The 25,021-nt window shown below is 38.3% G+C and overlaps 1 protein-coding gene across 1 annotated transcript in view; it reads right to left on the reverse strand.

The window, feature by feature from the left end:
- The window catches only part of fam13a (family with sequence similarity 13 member A), a 55,233-nt gene that overhangs the window by 16,008 nt on the left and 14,204 nt on the right, over nucleotides 1–25,021 (reverse strand). Inside the window, 11 exon segments of the mRNA XM_054604422.1 lie at nucleotides 582–624; nucleotides 964–1,022; nucleotides 3,783–3,916; nucleotides 3,919–3,986; nucleotides 4,909–5,103; nucleotides 5,214–5,255; nucleotides 11,095–11,136; nucleotides 17,464–17,696; nucleotides 22,100–22,186; nucleotides 22,944–23,027; nucleotides 24,719–24,866. Coding sequence (XP_054460397.1) covers nucleotides 582–624; nucleotides 964–1,022; nucleotides 3,783–3,916; nucleotides 3,919–3,986; nucleotides 4,909–5,103; nucleotides 5,214–5,255; nucleotides 11,095–11,136; nucleotides 17,464–17,696; nucleotides 22,100–22,186; nucleotides 22,944–23,027; nucleotides 24,719–24,866 — 1,135 coding nt within the window.

Below are 25,021 nucleotides of genomic sequence, written 5' to 3' on the forward strand. Positions count from 1 at the left end.
CTAAAACTTTTTATTCTGCTGTTTAGCTTATTCAATTTTTCAATTTAGTTTTTTTTTCTTTTTAAATCCACTGCCTTGGGTTTCTTTGATATCCTAGTCTTCAATGTTTTACAGGGTATCATTTACATTTTTTTGTTTAAGTGCCATACATTCATTTTTTCTATATTTTATTTGAAGGAGCATAAACCTTTTTCTCTATAAAAGAAGCAAAACCTTTCAAATGTTAAATGTTGGCTAAACAAAGGAAGAACTTTAACCAAATAGCAGTCTAAAACTTGCAAAATTATAATTTGAATTGGGAATTCAAATTACAAGTCTGAGCAAGCCTAAAATACGGTTGGGACTTGGAAGTTTTGAAACTTGGTGCTGCTGACACATTTCAGTCACTACCAAAAAAGTATTGCGATTCAATATCCAGCCCTTCCCTTTCTTTCACTTCCATCTCCCCAAAAATCAGAGACGCTATTTTTCTCCAGTCATGGGCAGAGCAGATCCCCCGTGTAAGAGGAAGGAGGAGAAATAAAACAAACAATACAACCTAAGACAAATGAAGGCTCAAAGAAAAGGAATCATGAACTTACCTGTTGAGGAGAAGGATTGCAATCTTTTCTTGAAATGTCATTCCTGAAAATTCAACAGAGGAACCACTTCAGCAAAATAATATGTAACTGATCACAACGACCCAAGATAGTTTATCTGCAAGTCAGATACCTCGTGCCCGCCCATAAAGTTTATACATTCACATATGTGTATCTTTGCCGCCTGTCTTTATCAGATAAAGTGTATGCTATAAACATCACAGTATGCCAAATAGATCCCTTAAGATAGTGGCAGCAAGTAGCCTATCAATGTAAAACAAACATTCAAGTAACCGGTGCTGAAAGTGATGAAAAAAAGCAATTCACTTTAATGACTTTTTCTAAATTTCTCAAAGGATTCAAGTTAAGGTTTTGAAGCGCTTACTCTTTGTCAAATGTCTCCATGTGGTTCGCCCCGGGTCTCTCACCAACACATTCCTTGAACTGGAAAAAGACACATTCCAAACATTAATTAAACATGAAATATCTACATAGCTGATTTTATGACCAGTTTTCCCATCAAAATGGGACAATGTTATGTTGTATTAGCAATGGAAAAACATGATTTTATGCTTTTATGAACCTTTTTTGATTTTCATATTTGAATCTGTTATGTTTGTTATTAGAGGTTCCTGGTGTTATTCATGAAGATAAAGTGAGTCTAGAGAGTATGTTGTAATTTCTACTGATCTTTGTTTGTAGTGCAACTTTCAAAAACAGAGGCTTCCAAAGTACTTAACAAGCTGGTATACTAATATGTAAATATCACTATGAATTCCTGCTCATATTATATGAAATATTAAATGGGCAATCATGTTACTTTTATGAACCTTTTTGGATGCTGAACCATAAAGACTGAAATACATTAATTAGTGTTTTTACTTCATTTCATTTCGCTTCAGATTTCATGGCAATACATCCAATAGTTGATGAGGAGTTTCACTCAAAACCACAAATATGAACTTCAAAGTTAGAGGAAAACTTTGGGGATCATCAAACTCATTAGCAATTAATCATCTGGGAACCATGAATGTCTGTACCAAATTTCATGTCACTCCATCCTGTAGTTGAGATATTTCAGTCTGGATCAAAGTGGTGGACCAACCGATCTAGACTGACATCCACAGAGACGCTAGCATGAAGACATTAAGCCAAAGAAAACAGGCTGGAGACGAGTGTGGAATGCTGCAATTTAACTATTACATTTAGTATTCAATTAAACATTGAAGTAGCTGTACACAACAATCATAAAATATCACATAAAACAAATGCTGTATATATTCCATCCTGCTGTGTTGCTGTACAATAAACAGCAGCAGACATAACACCCAAGATGCTTTTAGAGCTCCTAATTACTCTCAGCGGCTCTTGACATAACACGCTCACATGCTCTGTTCACACCGACAGAGATGCAGACCCTCGCTAACATCAAACCTCTGCTGTCAGCCACTCAGCACAACAGTCGCCCGGCCAATCAGGATTGTGCCAGCCATCACATATAGAACATAAGTGTGCCAAAGGATCGAGAATCATCTGCACTGTTACATAAAGTGTTGGCATGGGGATTCAGTTGAGTGTAAGTGAGAGTGCTGAACTTTAAATTAGCACACATTAATTATGAACCAAGTGTGAATAATAATCTGTCTTGCTTTCATGCAGCTGCAGAGTAAGAAGAGTCAGTGGAGACTGGATCGCGTTACTGAAGCAACATGGTTCACACCATGTCCATGTCCTCCTAATGCTTTCACACACTCCTCCTATAGGCTCTATGATACAACTGTTGAGTATGACTCACTGCAGCCTGGTTGGCAGGAGAGAGGTAGCTGACCTGAAGTATTTCATCATCTGATCATACTGGTTCTCTTAACCTGGATGATATAGGTACTGGTGTGTATGAGGGTTACATCTAAGAGTTATTATCATCGATTAATCTACTGATTATTTCTGATGATTCTATTCTATAAAATGTCAGAATAGTAAAATCAAAGTAGTTGTTTTGTCAGACCAACAATCCAAACCCTAAAATATTTCATTTAAAATAAAATAATCAAATCTTCATATTTGAGAAGCTGGAACCAAAGAATATTTAATATTTTTTAAATTCTAAACTGACTTTTACAATTAATCAATTAGTCGATTCATTGAATTTATAGTAATTTATGGTTACAGTATCTAAGTTTTGGTAACAAAACAAAAAACAAATACAATCACTTATCTTATAAATACCCTTAATTCTCTAATAATATAAGCTTTGGGTGCTGTAAAGCTTCTGGTACTCGGTGCTATGGAAATTCAGTCGGGACCAAAATCCAGATCATAGTATAATTCCCCAAATTGGTGGGAGTTCAATTTAGAAACTGTGTATTCACAAAATATCCAAAAGGTTTGGTCTGTTTTTTTCCAAATCCTTATGGCAGCAGCTCTACCTGGTGACAAATTTCTTGTACTTCAGTATGGAAACTGAAAACAATGAAACGTTCAGAGGCTTCAGAAAACAATTAAAATATCAATGTAGCATTAATTAACAAAGTGTTAATTAATGTTAATCAATCATTTCATTGTGGTGTCGAGTACCCGCAGGACAACTGCTGACAGGTTGCTCTCTTTGGTGCATCTTCGTCCTCGGAGGATAAAAGCTGCATCTAATTGCGCATTTGTAAATGGCCCTTACACTTGCACGGCTTCTGGAAAAAGTGGTTTACAATTAGTGTGGCATGCTGCATATTACAAGCCGCTGTACAATGAGAATGGCAAGGAACCATTAGGCAGCTGCATCTTGCTTCCTGTCATCTTCCAACTCGCCGCTTTCCGCATTTAGTGATTCTTGTTAAGTGCAACTAACAATTATTTTCAGTGATTCAGAAATAATGATGATGGGGATTTTGAGCCGATTGATTTAACAACTAATCTGCATCGCAGGCACATTAGGGGAGAAGATGGGTGGTGATGCTGTTAATACTGTTGTTGGTGCATAAAATTGGCAGCAATTTCAGAATTCACTACAATCTAAAGTAGCCATGATATTGGGTCAAACACCTGAAAGAAACATGTGTTTTTGAGGTTAACCACTGACCTACAGTGACAGAAAAGATTAAAACAAAGCAAAAGAAGTCTCTCAAAAAACTTGACTGGGAGAGATGCTGTCAAGATGGTGACAAATTACAAAGAGAGAAAGAGACGAGGAGAAAAGGCGGGATGACTCACTGTGTGGGTGTCCTGGATGTCTGTGAGCTGCACCAGCGTGGGGCTGTGTTTCCACTTCCTGGGTTTGGGGGTTCGCTCTGCGGGACTACTCTGGCCTCCCTGTGAGTCTACGCTGCTGCCTGTGTCCTCCCCACGCTGCCGGAGCTGCTCCCACTGCTCGATGGGATGTTCTCCTTGTTGGTGCGTGCTCGGACAGACGCCGTTCTGCTCTCAGACAGAAAAAGAGGACGGTGAGGAAATGAGTGATCTGCTGTTCATCTCACTCTCTCTGTTGCACACTTTGGTCCGTCTTTATCAGCTTGAAATTGGTTGAAATGCTACAGGACACTAAATGCCAAGGTCATCACGATAACTCATTTACATGTGCTGTTTAGCTTTAGTGCTAATTCTATTTACTGTCTTCAGAATGATGCAGTCCTCTAATCCACGTCTCACTCTCAGACTCTAGCACATCTCCATCAACAAGGATTAGTTTCTTACTGCGATGACTCCAGTTGTTATGACTGTGCTGTGTCTCGGTGGACGAGCTTACCGCACAGAATGAAACCTTACAAGTGTTTACTGTCACCAAAAACACCACCTGAAAGCTGTGGCATTGCAGTGAGAAACTGAGGTCAGGCTTTAGTGATGAATGGCATCTTGCTGTGCTTTATTGGCACAGTATTATTAAAAGATATTCATCTGAGTCATTTCTGTCTGTCTTTTTATTTCCTATTATTTTCTTTTGTCATAATGTGGTTTAATATAATGGTTCAGCGGGTGACGGGTGGGTTGAATGGGATTTGACTGGATGGATGATAAAAAGAAAATATGAAGGAAAACATGTTCTTCTATTATACATGCTTCCAACATAAATACTTTCTAAAATTTGTGTCTGTACCTTAAAATAAGTAATCATTTTCTGCACTAGAATGAAAAAACAAAAAAAAAGGATTATTCTCACTGAACTAGCAGATTTCTTCCCTTTTATGAAAAGAAAATAGGACTCTAAGGACACAATTTCGGACAAAGATGGAGTGATGAGAACAAAACTTGCAGTGCACTTTAGTGTTGCAACTAAAGACAAACCCCAACCAATCTCATGCTGGCACCTTCAACTACCAACGTCAAGACAGACTCATTGTACCTGTTTCTTTCGTTGTGTCTCAGCCCCTCCTCCTGTTGCTCCCTCTGGTGTCGACGTCTCTGTCGGGCAGATGGCGTCGCCCTTGAAGATGGTGGGAGTAGGGTTAACCCACAGTCCTCTGAACTTTGATCCCCTAAAGGGTTTGCATCGAAGAGGTGCTGCTCCACTGCTGAACGAATCGTCCTGTCCAGAAAACTGAAGGACCAAGACAATAAATCATGGACATTAATAACAGTTTCATTATAAGTCTAACTTAAGAAAGCATCTCTAAATAAACTATGGTGACAGTAATAAAGTGCACTTACTTTACCACATCCGGTTGGAAGTGGACAGGAGAGAGGTGATTACTGGAAGGAAAACAAGAGGGGAAGAAGAGTAAGAGCTACAGAAACAGGTGGTCATAACAGGTCACTGAGCAACGCTGAAAATCCCCCCAGGCTCTGGTTCTGGCCCTAGGTGATCAAGGCATCTAGTGTGTATTAAGTGAGTGTTAACTTCAGCTGTGTTCAGAGCATAAGTAGGTCCTCTGAGAGCAAAGTGGCCGGCTTCTATGGCAACCCGTCTAAGTCTTACGGTAGAGTATATGGTGAATAATCTCCACGCTGATCTCTGGTTTCATCTATATCTTTTGTTTAGTCGTTCACAAGGCATTCTATCTGCAGTAATAAGCAATGGTTGTACCGTGTGGGTGTGCCTGTATCTAACTACATATATCTATATATAGATATACAGATATAAGGCAACATCAAACAATTAGTCAAAGTTTTGCAGTTTGGCAACTGTTTTCCGTCTTTTTCTCTTCTATTAGAGTTGAGGCCTTTCCTTTATCAAAACTCATTAGAGACAAAGTACCATTGTCAGTGTTTTAGTTAAATTTGTTTTGCTATAGAGGATGTTAATTGTCCCACCTGTTTCTTATGGATTCTGACCATATTCTAAGCCAAATGAGTACAAAATACTGGACAGTAAATCTGAGCACCTCATCATTTGGAGTAGAGCTACCTCAACATGTATAGGGGTGACCTGAGGTAATCTTCCATAAACAGTGGTGTTGACAGTAATAGCACAGCTTTCCAGAGTACGGTGCACTGATAAAGGCAGAGATAATAACGGAGTGATGGTACACTGTGAAGGTGACTGTGGAGAACTTGTTAAAAATGGCGTGGACATGCACTGACATTATTAAAGCTGTAAGCACGGAAAGTGAATCATGTAAAAGAAGTGTCACACCCGAACCGTGTGATAACAACATGATCCTTTTGATGAGCTTATAAAAATTCAAATCATAAACATGAGTCTGTAAATGTTTTGACAGTTTTAATATCTTTGCTCATGACCAGAAGGATCATTCAGTTCAGTATCATTTTTCCTGTTGGAACAAAAAAGGGGAGTGAAAGTTAGGTCAGCTCAATTCTCACAGGTGCTCCAGAGGCAGCAGACTAAACCGATCGATTATCTCTGGGCACAGCGGGAAAAACATTAGCCCACTACCTAATAATAGACCTGACACTGATCGCACCAGGTTAAAGCAACAGAAAACGCTTTAATGGCTTACTAATGTTGACTTAACCCTAGACCGTAATGCCTGCAAATGTCAAAGGCATGAATCCATCAAGTGCAGTTGACACTTTAAGCCCTGAAATATGACAGAAGGTTTAAGATCTATCCAAAAAAGAAAACTGATGAGAGGGTCCATTATATAACTGGAATATTTTCCAGGGGAAGATGATTATTGGACTTGCAGAAATGCACCATGCCCTATGCTGCAATTTTAACACTGACACTGTTACAGTTTGAGGCAGTGGTTCCCAATGTGATTGGATTCTCACCCTTTAAAACAAAGTGCTGTCTACTTGTGACTTCTCATCCCAGGTCCCAGCAACTCAAGATAACTTTTTTCTTTCTCAGATTGTTTAATTAAAAAGATTTTTTAATTTAGCCAAATTTCATGAGAAAAGGGCATAAATATAAGGTCAGAAAACACAATCATTTTCTTTGTCTTTTATCGTCTTGTGATGCCTCAGATGTATCTTCGGGCCCTGTAGGAGAACAGGCCTCCTTGTTGGGAATGACTGCTTTAAGTCAGAATTGTTTGTTTTAATATTTTGAGATTTAACGACTACCAGAGGCAAGTTCTTTTAATGTGTCCACCTAATTTGATTCTGAGAAAACTGTTGAAAGCAAAAAGATTCTTTGGACTATTTTTGTGGGTTTGGACCATTTCCTGTATCGAAACTAGATTTGTGGGTAAAGTAAATGAGGAGTGAAGTATTATAACAAAAACTATAAACTATATATGGTGTTCTGGACGGTAGAAGACTTTCATAACACTCGGAAATACAAACTCAGCAACAAATCTACTATCCATGTTGGTCTGCAAAGTGGAATGTCCTTTCTTAAATATCTGCTCGAGCTGCATTTAGGATGTTAATGAAACAAACAGCTGAGCACAACTGCCTGCAAATGTGAAACATTTGGTAATTAAATATCTCGAGACAGCTATCATCATTCCAAGTAGTCTGCGGGTTGGCACAGTATAGAAAACCAACCCGCTCTCATTTCCAACTCAAATACCGACACTTTGTCACGCCCCTTGGCGACATTTTCTAATGCACTGTGTAGCCCAAAGCCTCAAACTATAACGTCCCACTACGGTTGCAGTAAACATGTGGTTAATGGTGGGAATTCACACAAAATCCCTGGGTTAGGTTTTGTAAAAAAATAAAAACATCATGGTTTGGATTAAAATTTCTACGTTTCTAAAGTGAACATGAAACTTAAGAAATGTCTAAACTTATCACTAGTCATCTCCACTTCTGTCTCATTAAGATTTATTAATGGTTCCAACCTGTTTTCTATTTGTAATGTTGGGTTGACTAGGATCTGTGTTTATGCCCACATCTGGCTGTCCACCAGATGTCCAAGGTCAAAATTGGTTGAGCTCAATCCATAAATATTTTTAGTAGGTAGAAACCCCACTCAAAGCACATGACTCCACTGGTTTCAGTTCAGTGAGTTTTGGGAAAGTTGTGGTGTCATTTCGAAGAAAGCCATGAACTAAAATCTTGTTGAGTGGAATTCTGATGAACTAACTCACCAGAGAACTTACCAGTCGTGTCGTCATCATAGATTTCAGGAAGCCCCCCCCCAATAAAACCACAAATGGTTTGGCTAACCGTGTCCCGCTTTCTCCAGCCTTCATGCTATGTTAAGATAAATGACGCATCTCCTGGCAGCACATTTATATTTAACAGGCAGAGAGTGATATCAATCTTTTGATCTAACTTTTGGCAGAAAATAAAATAATAGAAGAATAAACAAATCTTCCCTAAATTTTGAACTACTTATTTCAGAAATGTACTGGATGAGTTCATCTTCTTGGACAGATTCAAATTACGATTGTTGAATTTGTGATATTTTACCAGTCAGCAGCTACATTTTTTGTTTTCAGTTTTATGGTGTCAGTAAGGTTTACTGAGCTGTAAAGACAGGTCTGTAATGAAATCATATGTCTGGCAGTTAACTGTGTTATTTTTGTTTCAAGAAGTGTGATTTAAAAAAGCCAGCAGTGCAAGTCTTTGTTTTACAAGAGCTTAAAGTTTGCTTCATTCAGGACCTTCTAACTAAGAAAATTGCTATACTAAGAATAAAATAATGTGTTTCCCTAGTTGTGTCTGGGTCAGGGTTTTAAAGTCAAGTGTTTTTTTAAGGCATAAAAAGCAAGAAGGAAACAACTCCAAAGCCTCTAAAGCAGAAGCTTATACCAGTTAAATCCCCCGCACTGTGTACCCAGGAGCGCCCATTCAGGTAATCTAGTATTACACCACAGTAAGATACTAGCCAGGACCTTCAGAGTCTTTGGTCAACACACACTAGAAAATGATGCTGATCTATGATCCATTTTGATTGGGCTGAGCTCCTATGTGGAAGTCTGAGAGTCTTTGTATGTGCAAGAATGCAAGTAGACTTCAGCAGAGAGTGAGAGAGAAAGTATGTGTGGTGCGTATGTGACAAAGTTCAACCAGACCATGGAGTTAGTCATTGATGAACGTGAGCAAGAGAGACTAAGAGAGGTAAAGGGAAAGTATCACAACTGACTAAAAGATGACACAGACTAGTGCTGCAACAAGAGTTAATTAGCAATTGATCAGTGCAGTTTTGTCTCCCAAGTTGTTAATTTTATAACTTTTAGTTTAGAGTATAAAATAGCACAAGACAACATCCTCAAAGAGCTTATTTTTCCCAATTAACAGTCCAAAACTCACAAATATTACGTTTACAATTACATTAAACAGAGAAATGCATCACATTTGAGAGGCTGCAAAAAGAGCTAATATTTAGCCATGCTATCAGCGCGGCTTTATGGATGGCAATGCCGTCTATCGGTAAATTCACTACCTTGGTCCAGTATCAATTATCCCAACAACTATTGGATTTTGTACAGACGTTCATTGTCCCCAGAGGATAAAGCCTATATACTTTTGATATCCCCTTGCTTTTATGACACCCTGAAGATTAAATGTGATCATTTTGGAGATTCCCTGATTTGTCGTATGACATTGCTATTTGTTGTATAATTTGCATTTATAGCAAATATACATTTATGCTCACCTGTGTGTCTGTACATGTAATATGATGAGTTATAGAGACCTGTAAAATGTTTAAAATGGGCTGTCATGTTAATTGCAAAATGTGAGTAGTTTTGTATTATGTCATCTCAAGTTTACTGATAAAGTATGCTGAGCCCAGAGATTATGTAATGCAGACAAAGAGAGATTATATATCCCATACCACAGTTAAACTGGTTATTATTATGTAGTATTAACTACACATACTGTACATAGCTGACTTCATGACTGACCGCATGCCTAGGACTTGGATTAGTGGACAAATTGGCCTTCCATCATGGATGAAAAGGATTTGTATTTTATTACATTATAACCAAAAGACAAGATGTTCCAGTCAAGGTTTATATAAAAGGTTTTTGTTTGTTTGTTCCAGGTTTATTGCTGCTGAACAGTAGCAGACAATTTAGCAAAAGCTTCAAAAGTATTATTTGTATTAAAGACTTCAAAGTACATGTTGTTACTTGATTTAATCAGACTATGAAAAGCTTGGATGTCCATTTCATATCAAGTATAAATCATAAAGTGTATTTGAAGTTATATTACGTTCTTTTTTTGGCAGCTCTTGTTGGATTATTCTGGTTACTCTGACTATTGTCTTTAAAGGAAACAACAATAAAAGGCTTGATCAAACAAACAACTGCCCTGGTCTGGAGCCTTATCAGCTCTAAGGTCATATCAGCAAACAACACTCCAGTCATAATGTGACAACTCCAAATGATTAACTGAGGAACCCAGCCGTTAAACACTTAATGGACAAGCTGCTGAGTTTTTAAGGCTTTAGATCAACACAAACTGAAGGCTAAATGGGAAACAATGACAGTAAGGCCATTGATGATTAACAGGTGATTACCACAAAGGTGTGGCCAGGCTGTACTGAAACCTTATCAGATGCACATGCAAAAACATGAGGTTTACTGTATGATGTTTACATGTATTGTCATTTCATGCACTTGTAACAGGTTCTTTTTTTTACTTTCTACTACTTTCCTGATGAAATGTGAGACAAGAAATTATATTAAAAATATTAAAATATAATTAATATAGGTTTGATGTCGTCAGAAATTGAGGCTGCAACCATCAATTATTTTCATTAATAACATTATCTTTTTGATTAGTCATTAGTCTACAAAATGGCAACAAACACTGAACTTATGTTCATAATGATCCAAAGAAAAGCAGCAAATCCTTTCATTTGAGAGCCTGGAACTAAAAAAAAATTGGCATTCTTTCACTGTTTTTTATTTTTTATTATAGAAATGATTATCTATAAAGTTGCCTAATTTATTATTATTATTCCTACAATGTTCAATGCTCTTAAACCATCAATACATTCTGTGTCTGCACCCAGAGTTGTTTTTCGATTTGGTGGTGTGTCCGAAACATGTGCTGCATTGGTGAGCAAACTGTTGCATGTGCACGGCACCCTGCTTTCCCTCTAACTGGTGCTTCCATTGTGTCCCATGACAATGCATTAAGGCAGCACACACCCGTTTCCCCCAAAACAACATACTCTCATCCAATTCTGTCAGCTTTCCAATGCAAAGCAAGAAGGGCCTACCTCATGTAGAAAGGATAAATTGGCCTATCTTCTTCTTGGGAGCTGTAATATAAAAATCAAATATACGTAATTAATTAGCTTGCAGGATGTGGCTTTAAAGTGCTATGCCATAAAAACATTGACCCCCCCCCCAACCTCTATATCCCTGGGCTTAAAATAGGATAAGATTGTCTTTTGTCTGCAGAATAATGGCCATGCAGTGCAACAGAGCAGTGCCTTTGTGGAGCTTGTCTCTGGTAATTATTATGAACCAAAAGAGAAATGGGTGCTGCTCTAAAATATAGGCTGGTTGGTGCCACTGGATGAATGCCAGCGACACATGATGAAATTATGCAACGTTAAGAGGAACTCAGGGTTGGCAGTGAATGCTGAGGTTGCTTAACATTTTCATATCCTGGCACTTGCAGGCTGAACATTTCACAATCACCTAGACTTGTTTGCCTAAGCAGAGCTGAATACACTATTATCTTCTCCAAAGTCAAAGCAGGAAGAGAACAACTGCAGCCAAACCTGAACTGTTAGGACTTGTAACACCCAAATAACAGTACAACCACAGCTGTCGTTTTATTTTATTTTGATTGCCTTCTATATATTATTTACTGTTAAATTCATAAATGTTTTGCATCAATGACACTTTGTGAGTTATTGTGAGTGTATTTAAAAACTGCATATCAACCAGATGTTGGTTTTGTTGCAAGATTTCAAGAAAATTAGACATGAATTTTCAGAGTTCATGGCGTTTTGTTTTTATTTCACAGGTGAAAAAGCACAGGTGTAAGTCATGACAATAATGATTGCAGAATAACATTTAGCTGACTTAGTTTTAGTGTCCTGGTATTGTGCATGCTGGGTCACTATCACACTGTCATGGCTTACAGGGACACTTGAATAGAATCATTTATGTTATTAGGAACATCTGTGATTTTCCTGCCCTCACATGTTAAAATTTCTGATGTGAAAAAGGCCTATTTTTTCTTTAAAAGACACAAAAATGTCTCCTACTGGGATTTTATTTGGATGCTCAAACAACAAGCAAACACATGTTGAGGCAACATGAAAACTAACAATGTTCTTGATTAACAAATATGCAACAAAAAGAATGTCGCTTAAAAAATGTTGACTAACCAGGATCAACTGGTACGACATTGTTGACATTCAAACAGGTCAACTGAGTATTTATCATTAGTGAACGACAGAATGACAGTGACTGACAAAGTGTACGAGACATCAATAGAGCTGAAGTCCATTGACAGACAAATAATAAGCAACTATTTTGACACATGAATAATAGTAGTATATAATTAAAGTTTTTAAGTAAAAATGCCACAAATACAGCTGTTCCACCTTCTCCTTGTGATAATAGAATTGTAATCCGGTGGCATGATGTTGGGCTTTAGAAAGTTGTGATGGGATTTTGTCACAACTTTCAGACATTTTAAGGAACAAACCGAAAAAGATGATTCCAAAAAAAGATCTGCAGATTAATTTATAATAAAATGCTCATAAACTGCAGCTCTACTTATTCATTGCATGGTTTATATGCAAACATCTAATAATGACTGACTGACAATAATAAATAGCTCAAGCAGGATTCGTGTTTTGTTTTCGTCATTATGGCAATCAGAGTTTCTTGTACTTTATACTATATACATTTCAGCAGATGCTAAAAGGAGCAGTCATACAATATTGCTGGTATACAATAAAGCAGCAAGAATATTCAGTTTCGCTGGTTTGGTCTTAAAGAGGGACAGAAAATCAATCGAGATCAAACTGAAACAATTTCAAATAGGAGATAACTTAGCATATGGCCCCAGTAAACAATAGGTTGCAAACATATTGAATCTCAGATGTTCTAAAAAACAGAAGAAAGAGTTGTTATTGAGTGGACCATTCCGCAAATGTTTGGTTCAGGGGTGTGTTTTGGTACGTGACATGCCGTCATGTGGCTAACTGTAAGGGGGGCAGGCGGACCGGGGAGACATTGGCTGTTCGGGCAGACCTCAACAAGTTCAAAACAAAGGATTTAGGTTTCAAGTTAGACAGGAATCAAAATGGGCCAAAGTTCGTTGAACTTCAAAATTCTTCTCAAATGATACAATGTGAAGTAAATGTACATGTTTTCCTTCAGGCTTGTCTTAGGGGCAGGCGTGGTCACCACAAACACCTCAACATTCTTTTAGAGACTCAGAGGTGAATGTTTTGTTCTCCCCACACCCATGTTCTTAACTGGTGTTACATAGTCTGGCAAGCGTATTAAAATAATATGTGCCGTCACTGCCGGCGTGATTTGCAAAAGCGGAAATCCTGCTTACCCACTACCTTACTGAGGGGATAACGAAAAGCTTTGCAGGGGTGTCCGGAAAAGGTCTGATCCCTCTGGGGTGAACGGAAAACTACTAATGACAAGTTTGTCGTTTCCAACATTTACAAAAGAAATGTGTTGACAAAGCTAGTCTGTTTTAGCGGATGCTGGTCACTTTAGTAATCCTGCAGTAATTTTTAGCAGGGTCCCTCTCCTTAGCCCTGCCTTACCCTTTTCAACAACACACACACACACACACACACACACACACACACACACACACACACACACACACACACACACACACACACACACACACACACACACACACACACACACACACACACACACACACACACACAACAACAACATCTGCTGAAGTCTAATTAAAGTTCTTATCCAATCTCATAAGTGAACACAACAGTTTTCATAAACACAATGTTTACTGGATGCTGGCAATAAAAATTGTGATGAGTTGTTTGATAATCAATTTTTGCACTATCTATGCTAAAAAAAAAAAAAAAAAAGGTTAGGTGAAGCTATTATTTGAGCTGGTGCTGCAAAATAGTGGAAAACAGTAAATAGTCAATGAGGATTATTAAGGAGTCCCCTTCTGTCTCAGCTCCTCTGTTCAGTCTCTGGTCCACTCAGGACCCCCAAACCACCAGCTTTTAGACGGGTGCTGGACATTCTTAGAATACCAAAGAGCACAACCAGTGTGGTGGTCAAGACCTTAAGTATTTGTTGGATAAGCCGGGCTTAGCTACGCTTGGTATATGCTCATTTTATCTAAAACAAAAAAGCGTCAAAACAACACAGAGCCACCACGCTTCAGGTTTTACACTGAGGCGATAAGTAACAATTTACAGATGTAATATGTTCAGCTCTCACTTGTATCTTGTTTTGTGTCAAGCCTCTAAATCATTAACATTACTTTTGCTGCACCTTGTTGAGATTAAAAACACTTTGATTCTCGGGAATAACAAATAAGAGAAGTTCACAGATCTGATATGGAATCTATAAATCTGACATAGCAGAGTGCGTCATACTAAAACCTACTAACCTAAAGTCGTTATGCATGAAAACTGTATCATCACATGGGCGTTAGCAAAGGCAAAATAATTCCACATACTTGTATCTAACATTAATCCTCATATCAATTAGTCTTTTTTTTTTATAAAACTGTTTTGTAAGAAAATATTTAATAGAAAATATGTCTTTTCATATTTGAAAAGCTAGAACCAGTGAATTTTTGGCATTTAGGCTTAAAAAGTTAGTTAAACCATTTCATTCATCAAAACTGTTGCACATATAATTTCTGTCGGCCTTCTTTTTTAGCACTAATACATGGATGATTTTAACTACTGAGTTTGGAGCACCTACTCTCATGCTTTCCCCTCATTATCAGACCAGGTATCTGACTTTCGGTCAGGTCTGTCACTGAACTTGAACATCAAACTTAGTATCTAGAAAAATGGCACTACCATCAAAAGTGCTAGGAAAACCAGTTAGATCCAGCCAGCATCTTCCTGCTGTAAATATGTGCTGTCAGGCTTTCAGGCTGATGGATGAGACTCACAGAAAGGCGGCCAACAATGCAGTTATACCCACAGGGAACCTGCACTCACACCACACTGCAACGTTCCTCACTCCCACCTATTTCCAATGGGCTTCTAAGAAACCCAATGGTTACATCACAAGATTTAGTGAACCATGGCAACTGCACACAAAAGCCAGTATGCATCCCCTACGAGCAACTACGCAATGCTGAGAACAGAATAAGTTCACATGACGCTGCTATGTTGGCTCATGTGACCTGTGTGGTGAAGGAGGCCTGTGTCATATTTCAGGTGCAGGTGAGAGCATTGTGGAATACACAATTAATGGATTCATGTATTTGACAACGAGGAGGCAAAATATCACATGTTGAACATGATAAGACTTATGCTCTGATACAGTACAGCGGTCGAGACGTGGATACACGAGAAGGTCTAATAGTGGAGCTACTCATATTACTCTGATTGAATGCTGATTTGATTTCCAGCATGTGCTGAATGAGACCTGAGTGAGCTGAGGGACTCAGGACCGGAGACGTTCCTGGAAAGAAGGGTGTATGTGTGAAATTTAATACATATGTCATCAGATATATTTAAATTGCGTTTTCTTTTACCGCCAGCAAGGTGTGAACATAATTCCTAAATTCTTGATTTCAGATTTCTTATCCTACAAAAAGCAAGAATTCTAAGTAAAAATGTAAATAACCATGACATTTTAATATGCATATTAAATATTGACAAAAAACATTTATTTCATTTTGGATATGATATATTCAGTAGTTTTGCATGAAAGATGGTGAAATCATTTTTGTATTTTTGCAAGTTGCAGGTGTCAATGAGTTCTTTTTATTTAATGCCAGAGAGTTCAGAGTTTAGAGCTGTCACGCTGTCTGTACATCAGTCACCCAATGCGACCTGACTAGAAGGATTTCAGCGTCTGGGGGGAATCCACCAGGAGATTTACTGGTATCCTGACATGGTGCGGAAAGCTGTTGCAACCTTAGAAGTATTGTATTTGTCACTTCGAGTATAAAGAAACATCTGTTCCATTAAGAGCAGATGGTTGGCCTTGCTGATTTAACACATTTTAGGTTAATTATCTTGAGGATAGAGAGCAAAGCAAAATTTTACGAGGTTGACTTGATATTAGATATTTAATAGATAATGTAAACCTGTTAACCTATAGAATAACACTTGAATTTGTAGGGATGATAAAAATAATTATCAATGCTGATAAAATAAAAAAATACTTCAAATGCTGAGATAAAAGAAAATACATAAACATGTCATGTAAATTATATTTTACATTCTAACAAATATATTTCAAATTATTATATTTCATATTATTATAAATTAAATAATGTATATTTTTTTAATTATATGCAATGAGATTTGTAATTTGTAAAGCAGGGCACTGTGTACTTTTATGTAAAGTGTTGGATCTGGTGGTGACAGGGTTTCTAAACTCTAATAAATGTCATACTAAAAGGTCAGCGGTGTGTCCGCTGCTCAGTAATAGAGGCCAAAACAGCGTCATCATTTCTCATTTAAGTGCTTAAACATCACGCACTCGCTTTATTGCACATGTTGTAGGTTTTCCACTGAGACGAATTTGATGTGTGCTCCATCATCAGTAAAGTGGTGATACTCAATGTCACCAATGTCGATAAAATTTATTTGGAGCGTGTGAGAAAAGGTTAATGCTAGTTTAAAACTCCTGATCAGGAGCCCCAACAACAGACACAACTGCAGCCTTGCTATTCCAGGAGTGAGGACACTCAACACCGAGTGGTTCCAGTTTCAGCTTCTTATAATAGGCTTGTTTGCATGCCAAAGGCACATTGCCACGGGGAAGGGGCTTTAGATCCCCGATCGCAGTCAAGATTCCTCACCCTCACTCTCGACTGATAGTACATCACCTACGCAAACAGTAGTCATAACCTATTTACCACTGCTAGAATCGCCCCCTCGTTTTCCCCATTGGAATTGGACATAACAAGACAAAAATAGAAGAAGTTTAATAGTTTTGTCTTATGTACGTTGCAGTGAAGTTTTATTTTGTGTTATATGACTGCAAGCTTTATTTTACAGCTGTCATAAAGGATCACGCTTAAAGATAAGACTGTGATCCTCGTAAAATCTTAAAACTGCGAGAGAAACTGACTGGATTTCACAGACGCACAAATGATACGCAAATCGAAACATTCACATTAAGCATCATAAATAGGATATATTAACCTCTGACTATACTCTATATAGTATCTGCAAATTTCCCCGCTGCGGGACTAATAAAGGATTATCTTATCTTATCTTATCTTATGCTGTATAACAATTTCAGTTTGTGTCCGTATTTTTATGAACATCTATCATTAGCACAGCTCTAGCTCTATTTTTAAAAACGGGTGGTAAGTAATTTTCATATTCTGCAAATTCTGCAATTTGCAAGCAATATCATAAAAATTCAAAATTTTCTCAGACACAGGTGCATGCTCTTTGACCCGTATCACTGACCTGCTTATGGCCTCCATGTTGCAAGAGGGGATGGCATCGGGGTGGCTGAGTGGCGAGGCAGTGTCTGGGGTTACTTGGCGAGCTGTCTCCATTGGCTCTGGACTGTGGCTCCTTAGCTCTGAGCCCAGCGGTAAAATGATTGGTATGGAGATGGACCTTGCATGGGGCGACTCAGCAGAGCGGCTTGGCTCAGGGATGACAAGAGTCATGCGGTCACTCTTCCCTTTGCTTACCTATTTTACAGAGAGAGAGAGGGAAAGAGAGATATGCCAATAACAGGTGAGTCTCGTGACAGGAAATATGAGACAGCACGAGAGGTAAATGATACGTGTACAACTCGGAACATTTCTGCACAATCGAGCTCTTACAACACACACACACACACACACACACACACACACACACACACACACACACACACACACACACACACACACAGAAACACACTGGAGCTTGTAACCTTTGCTTGGGTTACCATAAAACATACATTTGAGGATCTCCTGAGGTGACGCAGGGAGCAATAAAAGAACCACAAAGGGGAAAGAGGTTAAGAGGTTAAAGAAAGAGGTTAATCAGAATGCCTAGACAGATGTTTGTCTTACCGTGCTGACCCTGAGTGGGTATAAACATCGTGAAGCGCCAACTGCAGTGTAGGAGAAGAACCTTAGCCGAATTACAGCCACTTTTTGAGTACTATTCTGCATTTTACTGAGTTCCAACCAAGGAGTATTAAAGGATATGTCAGAGAGCTTTCTCTTATAAGTATAGAGAGAGGGGACTCCTACAGCTGCTAACAAACACTGAGGCCAAATAGTCCGCTGAACAGGGTAAAAGGAGTAAGAAACGGGTCTGACGCCAGCAGCTTAAATTTAGCTAATGGTCAAAAACACCCAATTACGAAAGTGGATTGGTTCTAAAGATAAACGTCTGTCTGTTGAATTAGAAGCCCGGCTTTTTTTTTCTTTACACCAATTATCAGCAGAACATTTCCATTTGGAGTTGAAACTAATGGGTTGTTCTAAAATCTATGCCTCCATTTAGTCATTGGTGCATTTAATGGGTGAATCGTTGGGAACATAATGAGCTCCACAAGCTTCTTTAGCCAGACCAGGTATGGATTTGGCCCCTCGGGGCTTTGTTATTGATTTAGCTAAATTTGTCATTCAGAGAAAACCACAAAGAAAGAAAAAAGTGATGCTGCTAGTGTTGTAGTGGTAGTGTCATGCGGCCTCCATTGCTGGTTCTCAGTTTCTGGCTATGCATAAAAAAGAGCTAAAGATGTACAACAACAAGAGGGAGCTAAACAGGCCAGATGGGAGAGTAGCCAGATAGACCAAGATGAGGATAAGACCTGGTTTCTAAATAATTATTAATTAACTAATAACTTGAAAGTTTGTACTTAAAATCTCAAAAGACTGCAAAGAAAGCCAGATAAAAAATATTTAGAAATAAGAACTGTACTTTATCTTGAATTATCTGCTACAATGAAATGCAGTTGTAGCTGGCCTTAAAGCAACATGTACTGCTGTTAACTGACTGACACTGGTGACAGCTCATCTCAGATGTCTAGTCTTTAAAAATGCCTTTGCAATATAATCCATACCTGTTCTTGCTTGCACTACCAGCACAACTGCTTTAACTAGATGCTTCCAATTGGTGGATGTATGTTTGTAAGAGCGGTTTTGCTCAAAGAGAGAAAAGCTGACATTTTGAAAAAGTATTAAAATGTTTTCTGGTCATACCATAGCAACAGAAGGCTTTCTTTCAATTCTGTTTTTATTCAACAACAAGGCAGAGTAATACTCTGCCAGTGATAACTCTGCCCCTTTTGGAGTCCAAAGCTCATGTATGAACATAAACGGGTCTACGTGTTCAATAAAACAAAAAATTAAATCATAAATAAGTTACAACAGGTATGCTAAGGGCTCATTAATTGAAGTGTGTGTGGGTGTGTTTGTTGGCCTGCGACTGATAGATACTAATTTATTTCACTTTTGTCTTGCAGTGCCACAGTATCAAACATGGTGTAGCTCGGATAGTGATGTGAGAGTGGACCTGATGATTTAAACTCTATCTTTACTAGTAAGCATCAAGGTTTAGACTGGCCTTGCGATTAAAAACAGTTTTATAGAAAAGGTTCTACAGGAGTGTTGCAGCTGTACAAGTGACGATGTAATGCTTGTAAATCATTAAGGAGCTCGAGCCTTTTTCAGTAAATACTATTTTCATTTTCACAGGAAGTGAGGAGTCTGTTGGCGTCAGCTCGAGCTATAGGAATCAGCAGCTGGATGTTAAAATCAATGTGTTTAGTGTTTCAATAACAGTCTCGTGATATGGTTATACAAGTTTACAGCTGATTGCTGCTGCTGTTTCAGTTGAACATTCTGTTGCTAGTAGCAACATAAACCAGCATCTTTTATCTAATCCAAATGTCCTTGTTATAAATGTCATTACATGTCATTATATGTAAGTGCTCCTTGATTAGAGGTTGCTACTTTTTAAAGTAGTGTAGTGTTTAATGTGGTGTTGTGAGTTTAATGAAGCATGCCGACACACTGGTGAACTTCCAGACAAAGAGCAGATCTGAGCCGGTCGGTTGACCCAGAGCAAATGAAATGGAAGCATTTTATACAGTAAGCCAAAGCAGTGATTAGACTGTAAGTAAATAATGGAGAACAAAGGGTAAGGGAAGGCCATGATTAGACATAATGCAATAACAAGTGGTAGCAAAAGGCAGGAAAGGGTCATTTGTATTCAGTCCTGCAGGAAGGACACACAGTTGGCATATGACAAGCTCCAGGGGTCAAGACAGTAGTGGGCTGAAAGTTGCTCCCTGACAACATCTGATTAGCAATATGCCCTGCCCAAATGTGTATTTCTATATCACAAGCTAGCCACCATAAAAGCTATCTAGAGTTGTGTTGTGTTTCTTATGCAACAATCTCAAAGATCTGTTTAGTTCTCTTTTGTGGCACCTATTACGATAAGCTGTAATTTGAAGATGTGGTTTTTGGATCTCACTTCCCAGAGACCCAGTTTAATTTTCTTTGAATTTGCACTTGTTTCATCATTTGATGTCATCTCTCTTTTCGTTGCTTGTATGGCCATAGTTACCATTTAGCTTGAGTCTGTTGGGTTAACACATCAACCACTACTGACTGACGGAAAATGCGTCAGTCAGTGGTGCACAGTTGAGGATTATTCCTGCGAATGTTGCCACAAACACACAGCTTTTTGCAAATGTAATGGCTTCCATCAGTGGGCCATAGGCTCAATCACCATTATTTTACCTGCTTCAGCAATAGATAGTGAACTAACAGACATTTTTTTAAATTAAAATATTCAAGATTATTACTATAAGTAACTACTGAATAAATTACTGTTGGGCTGGCTGTTAAATATTCATTTGTTTAACCTTTAATCTTGTGGACACTATGTGTATGTTTACTAGATTAAGTACTGTGTTGCACTTCCTATGATAACTTAATGTTGTTCTTTCAGTGGGGATACTTCTTACAGGCAGAGAGCACAATGTAAGTCATTTGAGAGTTTATACTTTTGTGTATCCAGTTTCCTTGTTACTGTGCTTTGTTACTGTACACATTTTAATAATACCTTTGGTCTAAATCTTGTTTATTGAATCTTATCCTTTTCTGATTTGTAATCACTATCATTGAATTCTTTGTCCAATACAGCTCTCACTGTTTCTTCTTCTTCCATAAGAAACCTCAAAGGCAACCTGCTGTCATCACCCTTTAATGGAAGTGTTTAGCTCGTTGCATAGCTCTGCACCTACATGCATCGTGAGGGTGGAGGAGCTAGCATTACCTTCTTAGGGAGGTCATTTCAGGCATTTGAAAACATTCTTAAGATTTAGTTACATGCAGCTCCGCTAAAAGTAGAAGACTTTTCATTAACTACTGGGGAAAGTAAACATCCTTCATCAGCAGATGTTTTTACCCTCATGAGCTTATCTTGCGGTCATTTCTTTATCTCTACAGCAACACTGGTCTTGATATCTGTATTTATGGCATCAGATCTTTGTTTCAAACTGAATTTCGAAACCACCACAGCAAGTCTGTCTTTGTTGTTAAACTGAAGCCATCCTCTCATTTTATCACATATACAATTAAGAACGTATACACAGCTAATCAAAGTAACTGATTTTATAACAGAATTTAAAATAATTTCGCTAAATGTAGCTCCTACATTGACCTTGGTGAAATAAATGAAGCCAGAGCTCTACTACATGTACACAAACAGGAAATTTCAAAGCCTTAATTATAATCAAATTCATGACCGAATGCAGCTTTTTGTGGGAGGTTTCATCTGTACTACAACACTACAACACATACCATAGCCCATGTTTGTCTGCCACCGCAAATAAGTGTGTGGTTGTTTCCTGCAGCAGATCGCCTTTATCAAATCACATCATGTGACCGAGCAGCGAGGCCACATGCATCAGAGGCTGTCTAAGAGATGACCTGAGGCTAATCGGCACCAAGGCAATGCAGCAGATAAGAGAGCAGGAAGTATTTATTGGAAAGGGTGACAAATAGACTGTAGTAAACCATTAGGCCAAACAAGAGAGTAATCACAGAACTCAATGACCATAACAAACGGTTATTTTCTGTACCTTCTTTTTCCTTTGCTTTGCCTTTGGAGCGTTAGTAGAGGATGTATTCAGAGGTTCTGCATTGTGTTGTGTATTTCTTTGTCCAGTCTTGTAACATGTATTTGGAGAAAATGCAAAATAAGGAGATTAAGATTTAAAGTGCAGTACATAAACAGTAAAATGTGCAAGAATGCATTTAGTAAAACATCTGATAGCATTTTAAAGAATCCTGGGCAAATAAGTTCATGAAATAAAGATCTTCTGCAACTTAATACTTATTATATTGTTTGATGTATTGTAATGATAATCATGAATTAATATTACCTAAAGCAATTACTTTCTTTTATCATTATTTTGGACAAAAACTGAAATGCTACAGTAGGTGCTCCACAAAAAAATACAAATACACCTGCAGTGCAGGTGATATCTAAAGAGTCCTATCCTGAGAAGAAATGATAACTTATCAGTAGTTTTAGTTGTGTATTTTCTAAATTCACACTGACTGACCTGTTTACCATTGCAGGCATTATGTACAAGTCAGCTGACACAGATAACATTGTTAAAGCTCACAGAAGCCTAAACATACGCACAAAGAAATGGCTTTTGTGCTTGAAAACTGCTTTTCCAAAACATGCCCATGTTATGTTAATCACGTCACACAGATCACATGGCTGGTGTTAAAGAGACTATGTAAGGGATTTTGAAGGGGTCATGCAAGTTTGATCTGGGAAAGTCAGGCATAAACATCAACACTGCATTTCACAGGGGACAGACAGAGACTTCCATACCAGGTTCACTGAGGAGCACAAATATATAAACAAAGACGCAAGCATGCAGGCGTGCTGCTGTAACGCTGATCACACACCTTCATTCTGGGAACCGGTGTCGGTGGGTTTGCACTGAGGTGGATGGGCGACTTCTGTGTGTCTGCATCCGTCATGTGCACCTCCTGGGACCAGAAAGAGGTCAAAAGATGTGGTAATGAGCATCATTCTGTACAATACATACATTAGCAACAGATCCTGCTTAACAGAGAAAATTGTTCTTCAGTTCTTATTGTAGCTTCATCTGTGAAGTAGCTATGAAATATGATTTTACAACCAGGGAGTCATTTAGTAAAACTCCTGGGTATGTGTGTTCTACTCTTGCTCTTCTTTTCTCTTCTGAGCCTTGATGACAGGGTTCAGAATAGATGTTCACAGGTTGACAAGCTGCATCCTAAAACACATGCACTCACATAAACACTTGCATGCACACCTCCTGCTCATCAGCATTTTTTGACTGAGCTGCGAAGGAAGGTCAGCAGGCTAGGGGCCTTGGTAGCCTGTGCATGCCTGTGTATGTGTTTATGTTTATGTGTGCATGTTTGTGTGTAAGACAACCTCGTTCTGACTGGAGGGTTTCCCACAGGTCAGCAGGGTCTCATGTAGCTGAGGAGAGGTACCCTGAGAGAAAAGATGCGAGGCCAAAGACGCAGAGAGCTAAATCCGACTGGCATCAGGTGGCCCATGTCTTGTTTCATGCCAATATTAGTCATCAATCAAAGATCAAGACTTTTGCTCCAGACAGTGAAGGATGTTTTTCCAAAAGTGCCAAAGTTTTGCAGTTCAAATTGTGATATGAGATTCAAAAACATATATTCTTACTGCAGCCGTTACATCTCGCCTTCTTTAGTGGATTGGAACAAACTTTAGTTTATCGTGAAGATATAAAATATGCAAGACTAGCTAAGATGGTCAGTGTGTCTCTGTTAGCATCGTCACATTTCTATGTTTACTTTGCTTGTTTTCTTTATGTTCACATGAGGTCACTCTGGGTGAAAGTTTGGGTGAAAGTTTTGTATTTTTACACGGCTGTAAATACCAGCACAGACATTGACGTCATGTTGATCATTATTCAAGGGATTAGGGGGGTTTAGGAACATTTATTCTTTATTGGTGGATATTTCATAAACTAAGCTAGTATTCCTTCCCAATTCATTACATTTTTACAACTTTCAAAAAAAAGAGAAGAATAAATTCAAAATTCATTAATTCCCCACTAGAATTTTGTTTTGTGTGAAGAGTCACTGTCCAGGACAAACCATGTATCTCCCAGTTTAGGGATGTGGAATTTTAAGATAAATTTAACAATAAAGTTATAATATGAAACAGAAATAAAAACAGAATCAGAGATTGCTTGACTTAAATCGGGTTAAATGGGTGGTTTTCTGTGGTGCTGTGCTTGGTTTGTTTCTTGCAGGCACATTTCCCTCAGGTAGCTACAGATGCAGCAACAAGATGCCGCCAGGAAAACCAGCAGACAAAATAAACTAGCTAACCAATGAAGACATCAGCCATCGAAGCAGCAATATAAATCAACAACCAGAGACTCGAACCAGCCACCTGTGAGGCTGTGATATAAAATCAGTTCTAACTTGAGATTATGTACGCCTGCACTATATTTATAAACTACCACTCTTCCGGGTGGATGGGCAGAGGGGCAGGTCACGGTCCAGAGAGGAACTCATACTGTTTAAGTGCATAGGCACAACAGGTGACTCATAGTTATTTATTTAGCTGCACTTCATTGTACTGACCACCATCACAAATCTTTTTCATATAATCATTAGCATCGGGTGTCTCTGTGAGTTTACCACACCTTGACAATAATAAGGGTTGACGGTTCTTCTGTGAAGCCTCCTCCGTCTATGCCGTTCTCGAATATATTGCTGTAGTTCTGGATGAACTTGATCATTATCTTGTTACAGATATTTTGGTCCTTAATTGCTTCGAAACCAGAGGCCACACTGGAACAGAGGGAGAAGAGACGAAAAACAAAAAATGAAAGCAAACAGATGAGATTTTATTGGCAGTAGCAGTAAAAATGTGTTATTAACTTTGTTTGGTTTTTTTCTCTCACTTTCCAGCATTGAACAAATTCAACAGTGATTTTGATAATAAA

Source organism: Anoplopoma fimbria, chromosome 9 (assembly GCF_027596085.1).
Source record: "Anoplopoma fimbria isolate UVic2021 breed Golden Eagle Sablefish chromosome 9, Afim_UVic_2022, whole genome shotgun sequence".
Taxonomy (NCBI): domain Eukaryota; kingdom Metazoa; phylum Chordata; class Actinopteri; order Perciformes; family Anoplopomatidae; genus Anoplopoma; species Anoplopoma fimbria.